General features: G+C 45.9%; 1 protein-coding gene across 1 annotated transcript; it reads right to left on the reverse strand.

Annotated features, from left to right (window-relative positions):
* Positions 1-1,945: 1,945 nt before the first annotated feature.
* On the reverse strand, positions 1,946-16,753 carry FAM124A (family with sequence similarity 124 member A). Its single transcript, XM_088665522.1, has 4 exons — positions 16,541-16,753; positions 14,111-14,142; positions 6,624-7,354; positions 1,946-4,898 (listed from the first exon to the last, which is right to left on the reverse strand). Exons 1-4 carry the CDS (start codon positions 16,603-16,605, stop codon positions 4,098-4,100), a joined length of 1,629 nt encoding a protein of 542 aa, XP_088521648.1. The 5' UTR covers positions 16,606-16,753; the 3' UTR covers positions 1,946-4,097.
* Positions 16,754-20,433: the final 3,680 nt, after the last annotated feature.

A 20,433-nucleotide genomic window follows, 5' to 3' on the forward strand; every position in this document is an offset into this window, starting at 1 on the left:
TTTTAAATAAACATTTTAAAAAATCAGGTAATATGACAAGTGAAATAATTAAACTACACATCCACACAAAACTACACATCCACACAACAGAAAACTAATCTAAACACACAGTCCTCACAAGCACAATTACTCAATGATTTCCTTACATCACTCTCACTCCATCCACTTAATTTTCACTTTAAAAAAACACTCCAGTGTTTAAATAAAAAACAAATAACAAATAAGTAGCCAATAGTTGCTTACATAAAAATAGACCCACTAAATAAAAATGATTCAGTGGGATCAGAAAAAAACAAGAATTTTTTATTTCCTTTCCATATCTCTCCTGCAGACATCCTCTCCCTACTGCTCACCTAGGGAGAGTCAACCTTTCTCTATTGGAAGTTGGTCCAGCACACATGATGTTCACTATCTCAAAGGCAGCATCCTAGCCAATCAGACAAAAATAAATAAAAAAAACAGCCCCACTTTAAGTGTAGTGCTCCAACCATCAACAAGTTAAAAGTTAGAGCCAAACCTAAACAGAATAGATACAGAGAGAAGATCTTCTTTAGCTTACAAGATGAGGACTTGGGGGTGCATCAATAATAATAATAATAATAATAATAATAATAATAATATTTATTTATTTATTTATTTATTTATACCCCACCCATCTGGCTTGGTTTTCCCAGCCACTCTGGACATCTCCCAACAGTATTAAAAACACAATAAAACATCAAACATTAAAAACTTCCCTAAACAGGGCTGCCTTCAGATGTCTTCTAAACGTCAGGTAGTTGTTTATCTCTTTGACATCTGACGGGAGGGCGTTCCACGGGGCAGGTGCCACTACCGAAAAGGCCCTCTGCCTGGTTCCCTGTAACTTTGCTTCTCGCAGGGAGGGAACCGCCAGAAGGCCCTTGGAGCTGGACCCCAGTGTCCGGGCTGAACGATGGGGGTGGAGACGCTCCTTCAGCTATGAGGTATTATCTTCTGATAACAAATTATGTGGTACTTGTGCCCCTATTTCACTCCTTCTCAAAGCATTCCTTAAAGTAACCAATAGCTATAGGATGAATTTGCATTGCATTGCTTTTTTACAAAGAGTATTTCTGCTTCTTCAGTTGGCAGTTTCACTGAAACAATTTCTACAGAAAACCAAAACATGAAATGTTGTTTCCCCTTCTGCACTTAAAACTCACATTTTATAAAGCTAGTATCATCAGATACCACCAATGCAAACTAAATGGGCATAGATTAACGCTCAAAACCCATGAGTGGAGAACATTTTAACTTCGCAAGAAGTGGTGCAATTGAGGCAATGCAAATTTCTGAACTACCAGCCTTCAAGACAGAAATAAAGGAAATAAATAAATAAAGGTAAAGGTAAAGGGGGCCCTGACCATCAGGTCCAGTCGTGTCCGACTCTGGGGTTGCGGCGCTCATCTCACTCTATAGGCCGAGAGAGCCAGCATTTGTCCGCAGACAGTTTCCGGGTCATGTGGCCAGCATGACAAAGCTGCTTCTGGCGAACCAGAGCAGCGCACGGAAATGCCGTTTACCTTCCCTATTTATCTACTTGCACTTTGATGTGCTTTCGAACTGCTAGGTTGGCAGGAGCTGGGACCGAGCAATGGGAGCTCACCCCGTTGCAGGGATTCGAACCGCCGACCTTCTGATCAGCAAGCCCTAGACTCTGTGGTTTAACCCACAGTCATAAAAAAATATTAATAAAGAGATTGATTGAACCAAGATATTTTTATAAAAAAACACCAACTTTGCATCCGTTTGAGGTGTGTGTTTAAACAGTGGGTGCTTTTAGCCTAATCTAAAGCTACACATTAGACCAAACCACAAGATGGAACCAGTAGCCCACAGATCAATTTCATCTCTTTCTTAAAAGAGTGAACAAGAACTTTTCTAAAAGTGCACAAACTTTTTTTTTTTTTTTGCTTTTCCACAGGCTGGTTCTAGAGAACTTCTCCCATAGTATTCACTCGTCACACGCATCAAAAAATTTAAAACCACAAAGACAGCATGCAAACTACCAACCGTAATGCATTTGTATGTAAGTGCACATATACAAAACTATTTTCCATAGCTGAAAGCTGAATGCAGAAAAATAATTTTAATATAGGTATTTGGCATATCATTTTGCAAAGATTCAGGCTAATTCCTCCCTTGGCAGATCAGTCTTCTCCAACCTGGTGCCCTCCAGGTGTTTGGGACTGCAGCTCCCATCAGCCCCACCCAGTGCTGGGTGCTCCACATGGGGAGAAGGCTCTGTTAGGTTATCCCCTGTCTTATAAATAGGCCCCACTCAATTTCCACACTAAGAAATGAATTATGAAAATTATGATTTGGCAACAGCACGCACCTACTAATCTAAATTGCTTTTTAACTTCTTGCTAGTGACATCCCCGTCCTCCAGACTGCTATGGTTGGCAAACTGTGTAACGATCCCTTTCTACCTTCTCAAAATGTGATCTTTGCCAAGGGATCAAGATAACAGAGTCTAAGGCAGGCATCCCCAAACTTTGGCCCTCCAGATGTTTTGGACTACAATTCCCATCATCCCTGACCACTGGTCCTGTTAGCTAGGGATCATGGGAGTTGTAGGCCAAAACATCCGGAGGGCTGCAGTTTGGGGATGCCTGGTCTAAGGTTTGATTCAAGACTAAAACCAGCCGTTAATTTATTAAAATAGCAAGGAAGTATTGTTTCCAAGTCTCATTTGAGATATTTGCCAGGAAAGTGACTGCCCATAGAGTGACGACTGTTACTGAAGAATTTTATTCCAAAATGAGGTTCCTCGACAGGAATAACCATAAATGCCTTTCCTGATAGGACTTTTTATAACTCTGTAAGCTTTTGCATTCCCTGCTCAATCCAGTAAGATCTTTAAGTGACAGTTCAGAGTTATCTACTTTAATCTGTTTAGCTGTGCTTTTCTTAGCTTCACAGCACTCCTGATCACACCAAGCAGCACCGTTAGAGCATGTCCTGCTATGGGATTTAGTTGGAACTCCTAGAGATGCTGTAAGATTATCAGCTAAGATGCTGAGAGATGGAATCTCAGGGCTCAAAAGAGTGACACATAGTTATAAGCAGTGGCCCAGAGTACCCAGAATACCGTCTCAATTAAGGCACCTAGTCCCTACAACGTCAAGTTTCTCTATCAGATAGCATAGCTGGTATTTTTCACTGGGTTCTAACTGGCTGACAGGCACTGCAACCAAACGGGAGGGAGTGCTTGGGTGGGTGGGAATGGGGGAAATCTACAAAACTTCCAACAGTACACAATGGAACATAAACACTGCACTCACTCCCCAAGTGAGAATATATGTAAAATCGTCATATTATCTTCAGAAAACCTTCAGCTTTAGCACTACAGCAGCCTGAGGGAGACAACAGCTAGCGGAAGAGAGACCTTGTGCTGGCCAGCATCAGTCAAAGGCTTTTTCCCACCTGACATGCTCCACCCTCCAGCCCTAGGAACCTTTCCCAGACCATGACTTCGAGAACAGCAGAAGCAGCTGGAAAGAGAGGAGTTCAGGGATATATATGTTGTGTGTCCCTGTTTCTCAATTTGATCCTTTTACATGGTTTTGTATGTTTTGTGGTATTTTGTGCCTTGTGACTTGCCGTTATTTTTACTGATTATAGTTTAGTCATTCTTTGTTGTGATTGTTAAGCGTAAACTGTCTAATTATCATTCGCTGGCATTTAATTTTACTGTTTACTATTCTATTCTAATGGATTATTGAATGTTGCTTTGATTGATGTAAGTGGCTTATTTTAAAGTTATGTTTTTATTATTGGATCAGATTGTTATTAGGTGTGTGTGGTCTTTGCTGCCTATTTTGTTGTTTCTTCAGCTTGCAAACCGCCTTGTGTATAGTAATGTAGAAGGCGGTGTGCAAATTAAAAGTGAAATGAAATCAAACTTACAAACTTACCACAAGATCCCAGGGCGGCACACAGGTCTTGGGCACAGGGTAGAAACCGGCTCAGTACCCAAGCACTCTCTCTCTCTCTCTCTCTCTCTCTCTCTCTCTCTCTCTCTCTCTCTCTCTCACACACACACACACACACACACACACACACACACAGGTTCAGATGTAGAATTCTTCTTCTTTCTTTTTTCCACCACCGGTTGTTCTGCTGTCAGCAAAAGGGAAAACGGTTCCTCTTGGCAAACCTTTTATCTCAAAGGAACCTGCCGAAGGAGAACCTGAATGTGACTCTGAAGAGCTGGAAAACCAATCAAAAGAAAAAGGAGGAGAGCTGGAAGATAATTCAAAGATGTTACACTTGGCTGATGGCGATCTTCCTCGAGAGCCAGGCTGCTTAAATCTCTTGACACTTTGCTCTTGTATAGTATTCTTTGTCTTTGCTTCCACGTCATTACTGAACCCATCCGAAACTGAATAAGCCGAGACCACAGATAGATCAGCGAAGGCAAGTTTCATCCCTGTGTCCACATCAGTCTCCTGAACTCCTTCCAAGTCATCAATGTTAACTCTGCTTCTTGTCCTGTGCCCAGAAGAGAAAGTGCTTAATGAGTTTGGCTCACTGAAATGGAAAGATTTGGGGACCAGGGAAGAGCGCATTGTGGGCAAGCAAGCAAGAGACTTGCTTCGCTGAAATGAACCTGAGTCTGCAGAGGCTCCGCCGGGTCTCCCAGTGGAAAGTGCTTGGTTGTGATTTCTCAAGTCCTGCTGGGAAATGCCAAGGCACAGACTGGCATGGTGAAATGCAATGGAATAAACTGGTTTTGAAGGATCACTGGCTTTGTTGAGAGTCCATCTGCTGCTTTGGGGAAGAAAACTTGGAAGCCGTGTAACAGGAAGGTGCCTTGCAGGAGACGGTGAGGAAAACTTGTTCAGCTTACCACACTTCCTATACCGGGCCTGCTGTGAAGAAGAGGGATGAAGCCACATTAACAGAGCTGAATTATCTACTATTAAAAAGCCACTGGTTGCATTATTCAGTAACAGTAATTGGCTGGGGTGCCTGGAGCTTATGGGAGATGTAGTGGAAAAACATCAGAAGTGTACCAAGTTGATGAAGGCTACTATTTACCTTGGAGTAAGTCTTGTTGAATTAAATGTTAATTACTTCTGAGTAGGCATGCATTGGATTGCACTACAGAATCAGAACTTGTATCTTACAGCAGATTAACACTGCTAATATACAAAGCCCTAAGCCTTTTCTTCTTTCTTAAATGGTGGCATGGAAATAACTAGCTTATAAATAACAAGCATTGTGGAGAAATGTTATTTCCCGCCTTGGAGAACTACCCTCTCCCAGGGATAAAATCCTCCAGCTGGTTTAAGGAAAAGAACCACCACTGCATTGTTGCCTTTTCTTTCTCCTTTATATTTTTGGTTTCTGCAGGGCCATTAGTGCTGACAGAGAACTGCTTGTTTTGTGCAGAATGAGTCAGAAGCAAAGACCACAAGGAACATGGACTCAACTGGAGTCTGCAGTTCTAAGTAACAAAAGATCTATGTACAAACTGATACACTTATATCAGCAAGGCAATAAAGAATTGTTTCTGTCTTAAACAGAGCTGCACAGTTGCCAGACGTTGCACCATTTTATTCTGATCGCACTGTTGTCTAGATGATGCAAAGCCTAGCAACTATACCAATCTCTAAAAGTAAACATACCCATATCCTTCAAAAATCTTGCACCAGTTTCCCAAAGTTTCCCACTATTCCCACTAAAGGCACATAAGTCTTAGAATAAAATGATGCTATCCTGCTACGTTTTATACCAGACTCAGCTACTTCCATAAAGTTCCACAGGTTGCCTGATTAAACAGTAGAAAAAGAATCTGCTGCTGAACTAATTGTTTCCAAAGTTAAGCACCTTATTACAACTTGTATGTAAAGAGTGCCTGAGAAACTGATAGTAAATAATTTCCAACTTTCTGCTTTTAGAAAAGAATAGAATAGAAACGATACTTTATTGCCATTGTACGTAGTACGAAATTGAATGCCATCCCATAAAAAACAAAATAAAAACACAATTACAGCCACACACATTTCCACAACAGCTTGGTTCGCATATCATGGTAAAGTCAAACTATGGCTTACCAGGACCATGCAAACATAGAATCATAGGATTGTAGAGCTGGAAGGGATCCAAAGGGTCATCTTGTTCAAACTCCAGCAATGCAGGAATCTTTTGCCCAACATTGGGCTTGAACCCACGACCCAGAAATTCAGAGTTCCATGCTTTACCAATTGTGCTATCTCAAGCACAGCTTGCAGCACTTTGCTTTTGCTCTCATGCTGAGCTAAACCATGGTTTGGCTTAGCGTGTTAACTAAACCTGGATTCATGACTACACGATCTCCTGACTAACCACAACCTGCAGCCAAGAACACATGTATTCTATATTCTTCATCCTTTGAAAGTACTTTGCCAATATCGTCCTAAGAGTACTGCCTGTTGACGAATCAAATCAAATGTACTTACAATGTTATTGTTCCTGTAACACAGGTGAAAGACCTTTGTATAACTTTACACAGAATTGTGCTGCATATCCTTCAAACACATTCTGATTCCACCCCCCCCCCCAATGCACGGCAACTTAAAATCTGCATTCCAGAATGCCACCTGGAGATTTACCTGCAGGAGGATCTTGTTCCCATCAGGATCTTCAGTTTGCCACCTGCCTTCACTGATCCGACTGCAAGGGTTAGGCAAGAGAGGCACCAGCTGCTCAATATCCTTTACTCGGAATTCCAGCACCGCTGACTCCGTGGGACTTGGCATATGGCCTTTGGGAAGCCTCTTCAAAGACAACTGAATATCAATATCCACATTGGAATAGACAGGAAAGACACAAAACCCTGCCTTCTTCTGACAAACCCGTCTCCTCAGAATTAGTTCGTAGAGCTTCATAACGCTGGCAAATTTTTCGTTCCTGCAGTAGATGGTGAAGCGTATTATTTCCTTCCCGTAATGCACTGGCCGTATGGCCCACAGAGGAGTGCCTTGCGCCAAGGTGAAAAAGTCCTGGCTGCCTGGCATGTAAGGGAGGAAGTTGCCATGCACCTGTTCGGTGTGGTGGTAATGCCAGGGCGGCCTTTGAAAGGACTTGTGGAGCTGCAAGATTGGCTCTTCGTCATATTCTTCCTTCAGAAAGAGGATTACCGCAAGGGCTGGCTGGGAGACTATGGCCTTGTCAGGCTTCCTTGGTTTCCCCCTTTCCGAAACACGGAAGAGTTGGAGATCCGGGTGGATCCATGCCAATAGGCTATCGATGGCTTGCTGGAGGACACCAGAGTCTCCTGGGTCTGCAATTAGGTGCATGCTAAGAAGGAAAGGATCCTGCACATTGTCCACAGAAAGCTCACCTGAATGGAGGAGGGGGGAAATCCTAGTCATTCTGGTTGGTTTGCAACACTTTATATTCAGTTTTCTAAAAAGGTGTGGCTTTCAAGTAACTAAATGAGCAAATGGAAGAACTTCCACTTGTTGTGCAATAGGACTCCCCCCACCATTTCTCCCCCCTGCACGTACCCCACACTGTCCCCAAATCTGCTCCAAAGGTTTGGGGAACCCCCCATAACAGAGTTAAGGTGTGTGGAGGGGTAATCCCATTGTGCAAGAAGTCATTTCACTCCTGCAAAGCGTTACTTGGAATACAACCCCTTGGAACTTGCCACAGGTTTGGGTCCCAAAGAGAGAATTCAGTCCATGTCTCCATCATAAATCTGCATACACCAGATAACCCAGAACTGCCAGTCCTGTTCCAACATATTTCTGGACCACTAGGCTCTCAGGGTTTAAGTGTGTCTTGTTCTACAGTCCAATGGTGCCCAAGTAAACAATATTCCTGATGGAGTAAACAGCACCCCAGACAGATTTCCCTGTGCTGCTAACTGAAATAGCCTCAACCACCCAGGGAGACACTCAAACCCCAAATTCAGTAACATAATAAAGGACTGGCTGCAGGCAAGGGGAGAACTTCTCTTCATTTTAAGCTGATGTGTGTTCCGGCTGCTCAGTTCCATCTCATTAATTCTGACGCCTGCATCAAGAGCTGCTGCCTAGCAGGCTTCAGAATCTGCGGTGAACATCTCTTCAATGCTCAGGAAGACTAAGGAGGAGATAGAGCACAGAATTTCATCAGCTGGATAGATGGAGCAAGAAATAAATTGGGAAAGAAGGAAAGAAGGCTAGTCCATCCATCTAGGCCAGGCATCCCCAAACTTCGGCCCTCCAGATGTTTTGGACTACAATTCCCATCATCCCTGACCACTGGTCCTGTTAGCTAGGGATCATGGGAGTTGTAGGCCAAAACATCTGGAGGGCCGCAGTTTGGGGATGCCTGATCTAGGCATTCCAGAAGAGGAACCATTTGTGAAATCCTGCCAAAAGTCTCAAGAAGGTGGTACGATGCCATACCCACAAGCCAGAATGCCGAACAGGCAAAGAACAGCCAACAAGTTGTCCTCTTTTACGCAAACATGGGCGATGTCACTTCAGATCATTCATCTGCCTGCCACACACAGATGACCAGCAGTTCTGCCTTTGATGCAAAGCAAAAATGTATCACTTCAGTCAGGATAATTAAAAGAGCCTGCAGTGATTTTACCAATCTCTTTCAATGTGAACCGACACTTTTAACCCTCCAGCTAGCAGACTGAAGAAGAAGAAAACAACAAAACCTTTAAATTTGGCATGGACTTTGAAGGTAAACGGCAAACCAACTTAAACTACAGTATATTTAACAGCCCAACTCGCCGCATGTAGGTCAGTAGAGAAGCCGCAAGTGAGACGATCCTTTTGTGTTTCACTCCTGGAGGTGTATCCACTTTGACAGATGTCACAACCATTTACAACGTGGCGGCAGGGAATGAGAAGCTTAGAAACTCACAAAACACTGAAAGCATCCCTCAAAGTAGAAATGTGCCAATAAATTCAGATGAAGACCAGGGTCACCTCTACACCATGCACATAAAGCACTCTTGTGCCACATTTAACCATCATGGCTTCCCCCAAAGAATCCTGGGAACTGTAGTTTGTTAAGGGTGCTGAAAGTAAGCCCTGCACAGAGCTGCAACTCTCAGCCAAAGACCCACCTAGTCCAACGTCCTCTTCTCACAGTGGAGAAGCAGGAAACTGAGCACAACAGCACTCTTTCTATTCAGTAACTAGATCCAAACTGTGTTAGAAACTCAGATATAGAATCTAATCGCCAAATGGCACCTTAAAACTAGATTGCGGTCGCCATAATGGAATGCCTAGGTGCTGCTTTAGTTGTTTGTTTTTGCAATGGGATTTATTATTATTATTATTATTATTATTATTATTATTATTACTACTACTACTACTAATTTCATTTCTATACCACTTTATATTTTAAAGTGGGGGAAACTCAAAGCAGTTTACAAACACATTGCAATCCAGAAGAAAAGAAATTCAGTCTTCAAGGAAATTATTTCGTATCCTTGGACTCACCTACATTGGCAAAGAAAAAACGCTTTATATGCATTGTATATGCATTATAATACTGTGACACCAGATGGCGCCATGGAGTTCTGTTTTTGCCAACTCAATTTCTCATACAAAGTTTACGACTCGTTTAACTGAAACACTTCTTTGGTTTGTCTAGATCCAGCCCTTCTCTAAGTGACATTTTGCTTTCCCCAGTCGTCAATGTGGCATCCCGAGATCTGCATGTGGTTGCAGTTGGAACCACACCACTCGCAAAACACGCCTGGCTAAATTTTAGGACTGGGTCCAAACAATCACACGCTTGAGGCATTATTGCTGCCTACACTTCTTATAAGGTATAGGCAACAGACGATCCAGCTTATTCTGCCTGGTTTTCATTAGCTACAATAAATATTGGTCCAGATCACAAGTGCTTACCCAAATGAACATAAGGAGAACCTGTGGATCCAGCCAGGTGTGTATGAAGTGGGGGGTGGAGGGAGCGGGCTGCCCCGGATGCCACTTGGGGTGGGTGACAAGATGGCCTCTGCCTCCCCCCAGCTGTAGAGTGGCTGGGGGTGCATGCAGTCAGTATGGGTGCCACTCGCGCAGCGTCCCTACGGGCATCTGTACAGGCTGCCTCTCGCATGGTGACCATACAGGCTGCCGCTCGTGCGGCGTCCCGCCCTGGGTGCCAGAGAGGGTTCCTCCACCGCTGGATGCAGCCAATGAATGGCCCGTGTAGTCCAGCATCCTGTATTCAAAGTGGCCAACTAGTTGCACAACAGCATTTTCTCTTCCTGCAGTTTCCAGCGACTGTGGAGGCAGAGCAGAGCAGAGGCCTCCAAGCCACCTTTTGCCTTGATTGGCACTATCAGCTGAAATCAGTATCAGGGGAAAGAACATTTCAGAACCTCTAATAACACAAATCCTGAAACCATAGTCACATGACTAGCAGCACCCAAGTACAGCTGAAGCAAAGAATAAGCAAGCTGGTTACTGTCGTCGCAAAATGCCTCGGGCACAGCCTGAATTTACCAGTCCACGCTCTCATTATCTGGGAAGGTTATAAAGGAAAGCAGCCTACAGTGGTACATCGGGTTACGAACAGTCCTGCTTACGAACGCTTCGTGTTACGAACTCCACCAACCCGGGAGTAGGTGTTCCGGGTTGTGAACTTTGCCCCAGGATACGAACACAATCTGCTTTCGAGGCCACAGGAGGGAATGCACGCCTCGGGTTAAAAACGCTTCATATTAAGAACAGACTTCCAGAACGAATTAAGTTCGTAACCTGAGGTACCACTGTGATTTACAGCAACAATGACAAGTAGGTGTGTTGATTTAAAGGTAAAGGTAAAGGGACCCTGCCCTGACCATTAGGTCCAGTCGTGACCGACTATGGGGTTATGCACTCATCTCGCATTATTGGCCGAGGGAGCCAGCATACAGCTTCCGGGTCATGTGGCCAGCATGACAAAGCCGCTTCTGGCAAACCAGAGCAGCACATGGAAATGCTGTTTACCTTCCCACTGTAGAGGTTCCTATTTATCTACTTGCATTTTGATGTGCTTTCGAACTGCTAGGTTGGCAGGAGCTGGGACCAAGCAACGGGAGCTCACCCCGTCACAGGGATTCGAACCGCCAACCTTCTGATCAGCAAGCCCTAGGCTCAGTGGTTTAACCCACAGCGCCACCTGGGTCCCATGTGTTGATTTATTTGCAGCCCTATCGTTTCCACACTAGCTGTTTTCTCTGGAATTGAGATAAATATTTCATTTCATTATTACATAACAGGACGGGAAGCCTTGGTTAGCCTGAGGCGCACGTTCCCTTTTGGGCAACCCTTCCAGAAACACAATTTTAATTTTGCTTCCAGTTGACTGCAGAAGAGCAGAGCCTCCACTGTGCTAAGGGGCTCTGGTATGGAAAGGAACCAAAACTTCCCATGATGCACGCTCATTTTCAGCCTAATATGTCCAGAGACGGGTGAGCTAGTCTTCTGTCTCGCTGCTGAGTGTGTGTCTCAGCTCCTCTAAAAACTAGGGTGACAGCCAATGATTAAGACGCTACCATGGAGGCAGTAATGGTCAAACTATTCTTGGTAGCCAGCCTCAAGTGCAGAAACAATCCCTAATAACTGATCCACAGCATCAGCGGGCAAAATCAAAGCAGAGCAATTTAACTGCTCTATCATACAAAGAGAGCTTATATAATACGGAACCTGTAATCTCAAGCAAGCAATTATCTGACGGGACAACGGAGTCTTCTCAACATCCTAGCCCTGAAAATATGCCTTTCTAGGACAGTCAAAGGGCAGCAAACAAAGTTTGCTCTGTCGGTTGTGTCAGACTAATCACTTTTCACCATTCCAGAGCCTTCCTGATGGAATCTCAGGTTCAGCCTTGGATGAATTCACCCCAATCATTCTGCTGTCGGCTGTAAGAGTGTTGGACTACACTTTCCATCATCCCCAACCATTGGCCATGCTGGCTAGGGCTGATGGGAGCTGGAGTCCAACTACATCTGAAGTGCCACAGAACTCCCACTAGAAAGTCATCTCCATAATGGGGGGCCTTTTCACCAGCCACAACAGAGTCTCCAACCACAGGGGCACACACTCCACACTGGTTAGGTTGCCAGGGGGCAGCCAGATATTGTTGTACTCTAACTCCCATCAGTCATAGCCAGCATGGCCAATCTTCAGGATAATGGGAGTTGTGGTCCAATGACATTTGGGTAGCACCCTTTTGGCTACCCCCAAGTTAGGCACTGGAATTTTCTTTCCAAACCAAAATGCCCACCTACTGAGTAGTAGTAGTAGTAATAATAATAATAATAATAATAATAATAATAATAATAATAATAATAATTTATTATTTATACCACGCCCATCTGGCCGGGTCTCCCCAGCCACTCTGGGCGGCTTCCAACAGAATAATAAAACACAACAATCTATTAAACATTAAAAGCCTCCCTGAACAGGGCTGCCTTCAGATGTCTTCTAAAAGTCTGGTAGTTGTTTTCCTTTTTGACATCTGTTGGGAGGGTGTTCCACAGGGCAGGCGCCACCACCGAGAAGGCCCTCTGCCTAGTTCCCTGTAACTTGGCTTCTCGCAACGAGGGAACCGCCAGAAGGCTCTCGGTGCTGGACCTCAGTGTCCGGGCAGAATGATGGAGGTGGAGACGCTCCTTCAGGTATACTGGACCGAGGCCATTTAGGGCTTTAAAGGTCAGCACCAACACTTTGAATTGTGCTCGGAAACGTACTGGGAGCCAATGTAGATCTTTCAAGACCGGTGTTATGTGGTCTCGGCGGCCGCTCCCAGTCACCAGTCTAGCTGCCGCATTCTGGATTAGTTGTAGTTTCCGAGTCACCTTCAAAGGTAGCCCCACGTAGAGCGCATTGCAGTAGTCCAAGCGGGAGATAACTAGAGCATGCACCACTCTGGCTAGACAGTCTGCAGGCAGGTAGGGTCTCAGCCTGCGTACCAGATGGAGCTGATAGACAGCTGCCCTGGACACAGAATTGACCTGCGCCTCCATGGACAGCTGTGAGTCCAAAATGACTCCAAGGCTGCGCACCTGGCCTTTCAGCGGCACAGTTACCCCATTCAGAACCAGGGAATCCTCCACACCTGCCCGCCTCCTGTCCTCCACAAACAGTACTTCTGTCTTGTCAGGATTCAACCTCAATCTGTTAGCCACCATCCATCCTCCAACCGCCTCCAGGCACTCACACAGGACCTTCACCGCCTTCACTGGTTCTGATTTGAAAGAGAGGTAGAGCTGGGTATCATCCGCATACTGATGAACACCCAGCCCAAACCCCCTGATGATCTCTCCCAGCGGCTGCATGTAGATGTTAAAAAGCATGGGGGAGAGGACAGAACCCTGAGGCACCCCACAAGTGAGAGCCCAGGGGTCTGAACACTCATCCCCCACCACCACTCTCTGAACACGGCCCAGGAGGAAGGAGCGGAACCACTGTATAACAGTGCCCCCAGCTTCTGAGTAGCTTCTGAGATTGAGCTGGGATGGAGAAGAAGAGGCATACATGCCTCTGTGCCACCATGGGTGCAACACATGTACCACACAGTTGGGGTCCCTTCCCAGTCTGTGTTTGACTGTCGTCATTAAGTGCCACACAAATCTCGGAGAAAGGTCCACCTCCATCTCCCACCAGCAACAAAAGTCCTGGCTTGCCCAAACTGGCCTGAATTTCTTGACTATGCAGAGGCATGCACTTACTAGCCTATACAGTACTGTACGTGTTTACTTGAAGTAAGTACAAGTTACTTCAATACTCCCTGTTACTTCAATACTCCCAGGTAAGAATGTGTAGGATTGCAGCCTAAAGCCCCTTCCTATTACGGTAGTGGATGTTCCTCCATTTTCAGGCAATCTTTCTTGCTCCATACTAGTTCAGTTAGAGGCCCCCCCACCCACATACTCTCCCCTCTGCCTTGAAAATGTGCATCCCAAACAGGGCCGGGCCAAGACATTTTGGCACCAGCAGCAGTGGGTGGGTGATGTATTTCTTGGAGACTGGATCTGCTGCCCCTGTGGATCCTGCAGCCTGAGGGTGGACTGGCCCTGTCCCCAAAGCTTCCCACAAGTAGCTACGGCTTCATTAAGTGGACACTAACAGAAGAACAAATTTATACTCACTGCTCGAAGATGACACACAGCTGTATTCCGACCTGCAGTAAAAAAATTAAAAATGTTAAGTTCAGTAGGGCTGGCGAACAACGGGGACTTAGGTTATGTCATTATGGTTAGAGTGTCAGGCTAATCCCTGGGAGACCCGGGTTCAAATCCCCACTCAGCTATGAAGGTGTCTTTGGACCAGTCACCATCTTTCAGCCTGTTGAATCTCACAGGGTTGTTGCAAGTGCTCAGGAGGTTAGGGAGAGAACCATGTATGATGCCACGAGTTCCTTGGAGAAAGTCAGGATATGAATGCAGTTTTAAAAAAGCAGAAAACAACAGTATGGTCCATGTGGAAGCGAGGTCTTTAACTTCCTTGAAATAAGTTGGTTGGGGGGCTCTATTTTGGACTGCATGTATGAGAGGAATTGCAATTACAAGCTCATACTCAAATGGTGTAAATCACAATTTTCTCCATGAATGAATTAAGCCAGGGGTCCCCAGACTACGGCCTGGGGGCCGGATGCGGCCCAATTAGCGAGCCAATCCGGCCCGCGACGACCCCCGCCACCCGCCGCCGCCCGCTCTTATGGCGCGCAGCGCGGCAGCGCTCTTCTGGGTTGGGGAAAAAGCGCCGAAAATCCTTTCTGCGCATGCGTATGGGCCTCTCCCGACCCGGAAGAAGTCATTTCTGGTGCACTTCCGGGTCGGGGGAGGCCCATGCGCATGCGCACAAGGGATTTTCGGCGCTTTTCCCACCCTGGAAGCGCGCCGCCGCGCCAGTAAGCGCCCGTGCGCATGTGCACGGGTGCGCACTCCCCCGCCCGCCAGCCCGCACAGGCGTGCGCTCCCCCGCCCCGCCGCGCGATCGGCGCGGTGGGAACCGGCCCAAAGGCCAGTAAGTCTGGGGACCCCTGAATTAAGCCTTATTGCTTCCCCCCCCCCCCGAAGATACATCTTGCTGCAAAAATATGTTTTGACTATTACATGCTGCATGAACAGTCTGCTTCTTTGGTTCATAAGATGATTATAAACCATCTTGGTTGAAAATGAAAATTGTGGGACAGTTAACACAGGGCATAAGAATATTCCCCTGCTTGTCCATACACAGAAACGTTAGAATGTGCTGTATGGCCCAGACCATATGCAGACACATCCCTTACACACATGTATATATATGTGCCTATGCAATCTGTCTGAACACACACAAGCATACACAGTGGTGGGAGTATGTAGACAGGGCTGTGTGCACATACACAATGGTCACTGATCACATTGTACATGTAGAGGTCGTAATGCACAAATGCACCCAAGATAAAATATGAAACGGCCCTAAAATTTGGAGACACTTGAATTCCATTGCATTTCTGAATTGCAGGGTGTATGTACCTCAAACATGTCCATTCTGATTGCCAGCCTACGATTTACGCTGCTGCCTGGATTCTGCTCCCAAGTTCCTACTCACCAAAGCTTTTTATGCCCCATATGGGCAGTTTATTAACAACAGGGTACTTGTAATGATATAAGATCTTTCTCTCCTCAGCCCTTTTAGAACATTATATATACCCACATATAAAATCTACCCAATTTTTTGGGTTATTTTTCAATATCACTACTCTCACTGAAACTGTTCTGCAAGGAAAATGGTTGTGCACTGATTATAACAAATCATGCACAGAGGCATTATGTTTGAGGCAAAATCCTCACCTCTATTTGAACACGTTCACCTTTTTGTTTTTTTAAGGATCAAACATTTGTCCAAGTTTTGCTGAAGAAGAGCTTAGCTGGAAAGGCAGGCAACATTAAACTTTGGAAGTTCTATTAATTAACTTTCTTTTGCTAATATTTCCTACACAAACACCCCGCCCCACCCCAGCTGTAAGAACGCACAAATCCCTCAATCACAGCTCACAAGCCCCTTTACTTTTAGGGTCAAAGCAGAAGTTTAGGATTTGTGCCAGTCGGATGGCTCCATCATAGAGCCTGAGACTCTTCATCTCAGAGTCGTGGGTTCGAGTCCCACGATGGGCAACGGATTCCTACGTGGTTGGGAGTTGGACTAGATTGACCACCAACAGTCCCTTACAATTACATGATTATACTAGGGTTTGGGAGAGGGTTGGACTATATGACCCTCGGGGTCCGTCCCGACTCCATTACTGTATTTAAGGTTTGGGGAAGGGTCTAGCGCGGGATGGGACGAGGCGAGGCGCAAAAACGCTCCAGGAGCGGATCCGGAGTGGGGCTCGTCGTTGTTTCCTATGGGTTTCCCCTATATTTAACGGCTTGTTGCCCTTTCGTTTCGATGTTTCTTCTTCAACGCGCGTCCGCATCTGAAGCGGATGGGCATCTCTCTGTCCAGGGAAAGGGAGCGGAGGTTGAGACCGGGGACCGGGATGCAGGACTCCAGAAGCCCCCGGTGCCGGGGTGGGGACTCAACTCACTACTCACCCGGCCGTCTCGGCTCCAGAGTCCGCGGCCTCGTCCTGCCAGCGGCCGCCCCCTTTCCGGCGCATGGCGCAGCGGCTGCTCCGGCTGCTGCTCCTTCTCCTCCTCCTTCTTCTTGCCGGGCTGGGTGGCGGCGAGGGCAGATGCTGGAGGAGGGCGAGGGAAGGGTCGGTGGGCGGGTCTCCCGCGCTGCCCCCTGGGCGGAAGGTCCGTCTTCCCGGCGGAGATTTGCCCGGCCAGGCGGCTGCAGGCGCGCGGCGCTTCTCTCCGCGGCGCTTCTGCGGCGGAGGATCCGCGCGATAGAAAGCGTCCCGGGACCCGTCGGTGGTGGCAAGTGCGCGCGCACGCGCGCGCAGGAATATAGCGCATAAAGAAAGGAGGATGCCATGCCGCCGGGTTTCAGCCCGGCAGAGATTGAAAATCATCATCAACAACAATCATCACTTTTATTATGTATACCCCGCCCATCTGGCTTGCTTTCCCCAGCCGCTCTGGGCAGCTTCCAGCACATATTAAAACATCATAAAACGTCAAACCTTAAAAACGCATGTCTTCCAGTTTTATCAACGTTTTGTACACGTGTTGAAGATCAAAGCTAAGCTGAAATCTAAAGTTGCAATTTTTAAAAAATATCTCATCCCATTTTTTGAGTTATGAGGGTTGGAATTAAAAAAAAAAAGAAAGACAATTTTAGCCTACACAAACACCTTAAAAGCTCAGCCCGGAATTGAGATATTTCAAAACTAAAAATACCGATCTCTTCAGAACGTCATGGGCTTTAATATGATATGTCACATGATTACTTTAAATTTTAAAGTTACAAAATTTAATTTTTTAAAAAGTGATTAAAAATTAATATGATTTCAAAATTCCAAAAAATGTATCGATTATTTAATATTTCTAAGAGCTACCTGCAAAATGTCATATTGGGGTCTCAATAGGATCACATTTTTTAAAAAATATTTGTACACACATGACAGCCTTTTGGGGTTCTATTTAGGATAAACGAGTCTTCTTGGAGGAAAATATAACAGAATAAACATGACTTCAAACTATAATATCAGTTGCTTCAGGTAACTATAATATCAGTTGCTTCTTTAGAAAGTTATTCAATTAAAAGGTATCTGAGAAGCTAGTCAGGGTCTTATTTTAAAAATGTTTTCCAAAGCAGAGTAATAGCTTGCTGTTGCAGAATAGAATTAACACTTTGAATATAATAATCATAATCATAATAATTTATTTATACCCCGCCCATCTGGCTGGGTTTCCCCAGCCACTCTGGGCGGCTTCCAACAGAACATTAAATTACAATAATCTATTAAACATTAAAAGCTTCCCTAAACAGGGCTGCCTTCAGATGTTTCCTAAAAGTCTGGTAGTTGTTTTTCTCTTTGACATCTGGTGAGAGGGCGTTCCACAGGGCAGGTGCCACTACCAAGAAGGCCCTCTGCCTGGTTCCCTGTAACTCACAGTGAGGGAACCGCCAGAAAGTCCTCGGAGCTGGACCTCAGTGTCTGGGCTGAACGATGGGGGTGGAGACGCTCCTTCAGGTATACTGGACTGAGGCCATTTAGGGCTTTAAAGGTCAGCACCAACACTTTGAATTGTGCTCGGAAACGTACTGGGAGCCAATGTAGGTCTTTCAGGACCGGTGTTATGTGGTCTCGGCGGCCGCTCCCAGTCACCAGTCTAGCTGCCGCATTCTGGATTAGTTGTAGTTTCCGGGTCACCTTCAAAGGTAGCCCCACGTAGAGCGCATTGCAGTAGTCCAAGCGAGAGATAACTAGAGCATGCACCACTCTGGCGAGACAGTCCGCGGGCAGGTAGGGTCTCAGCCTGCATACCAGGCTGAAAGAATTCTTGTTAGTTCATGAAAATTACAACTTAATACATGTCAAACAAATTTATGACGCAGCTTGAACTCTTTAACTCAGGCATCCCCAAACTGCGGCCCTCCAGATGTTTTGGCCTACAACTCCCATGATCCCTAGCTAACAGGACCAGTGGTCAGGGATGATGGGAATTGTAGTCCAAAACATCTGGAGGGCTGAAGTTTGGGGATGCCTGCTTTAACTGGTGCCGATATAACATCCCTTCAATCTAATTCTTATTTTCAACAAATGAGGAGTATAGGGGAAAAAAAGAAATGTTCCTAAAACAACGCTTTGATCAAGGGAACGCAAGGATTCCATTGCTGCTACATCCAGTCCAACAGAAATTGTGACCAAGGTCTACTCCTTTAGTAATGAGAGTGAGAAGTTCAACATTGAAGGAGGCACAAAATCTCTGTTCATGTCAAGCCTTGATGCCTGAAAGAAATGCTTCTTATTTATGTATTTATTGCTGCTTTGGACAATTTAGTTCAAAGGTGATTAGAAGTAATGTGAGCTCATCTTGTCATTTAAACACGGACCAGAATGATACAGCTTTGCCATTGCTGTATTGAAACTGCTGTACCTTTACTTCTTAAAACAGACCATGCACTTCGTTGCTCTTGCTGTTTTGTTTCCTATAGATAATCCTTTCTGCAGTTAGCAAAACTATGATGAAGAAGAAGATGACAACTCACGGGAGCCTATTAAGCACACGTATTTGCCATAACCATGTTAGAGTCAAGCAGCTATATGCAAGAACTAAGTATAAGAGCTGCCTTTTCAAAGCAGGTAATCTTATAGGCTATGAAATATTTAGCTAGTCCATTTGATCAGTTCCTCCCTGCATCTTTGGAAAGATTTTAGTTATGGTTTGATACTTCTATGCCCATCTTGTGCTTTTAAATTAGGAGCACTGTCTTACCTCTTGAAACTACAGTATATGCACTGCTGGGTACATTTACATGCAATTCTGCAATAAAGTCACAGCTTTAAATCTTCAGTATTCCAGGCATATTCAGACCCTTTTGATACAACTGAGAACATGATAGCTAGTTTTACTATGGTTTATATCCATCAATGGAGAATAATAGAATCATAGAGTTGGAAGAGACCACAAGGGCCATCCAGTCCAACCCCCCTGCCAAGCAGGAAACACCACCAAAGCATTCTTGACATATGCCTGTGTATGGTCAATATACTGCATGGTCAATGGTAAGGGATATGGGGAACTGTTGTCCTACAGATTTTGCTGAACTACAGTGGTACCTCACAAGACGAACGCCTCACACAACGAAAAATTTCCAAGATGAAAGCGGTTTGCGATTTTTGAAGACCCACAAAACGAAGTTGTCTATGGCCGTGCTTCGCAAGACAACGTAGCCTCGCCACCCTGCGCTCCAGAGGAGGCCGCGGTTTGGATTCCGACGGCGACGGGAAGCGAAGGCGCCCCTACCGTCGCTTACCTTGAGGACTCCGTCGTTGTGGCCAGGGGTGACGTCCACGGCCGCCGCTCCTGCCTCCTGCGGTGGCGTGGCACTCATCGCCTCAGCCTTGCCCTCCTCAGTGGTCATGGCGGCCTCCGCAGCTCCTCCCTGGCGGGCTGGCGGGCAAGCACGGGCCGCTTCTCTCCCTCAGCGATCCGGCAGGAGCAGCAGCGGGGCTCGCCAGGCGGCCCTTGGCGGCAACAGCAGCAGCGCCTGAAGGAGCAGAGGCTACGGCGGGAGGAGACCCCTGGCCTGCCTCCTGCTTCCCCCTCCCCAGAGCCTTAAAAACTTCCGGCCATGGCGGGTGAGTCGGCACCTTTTTTTAACGCTCCCCCCCCCAGGAACGCATTAATTAAATTTCAGTGCATTCCTATGGGAAACCGCGCTTCACAAGATGAAATTTTCGCAATACGAAACGGCTCGTAGAACGAATTAATTTCATCTTGTGAGGTACCACTGTACAAGTTAACCATCCCTGCCCTAGAGCAATTTGTGAATAGTGGTTATTCATTGACAGTCTCTAATCCCACCCCCGGTG

This window comes from Zootoca vivipara, chromosome 3, assembly GCF_965207765.1.
Source record: "Zootoca vivipara chromosome 3, rZooViv2.hap1.1, whole genome shotgun sequence".
Classification (NCBI taxonomy): domain Eukaryota; kingdom Metazoa; phylum Chordata; class Lepidosauria; order Squamata; family Lacertidae; genus Zootoca; species Zootoca vivipara.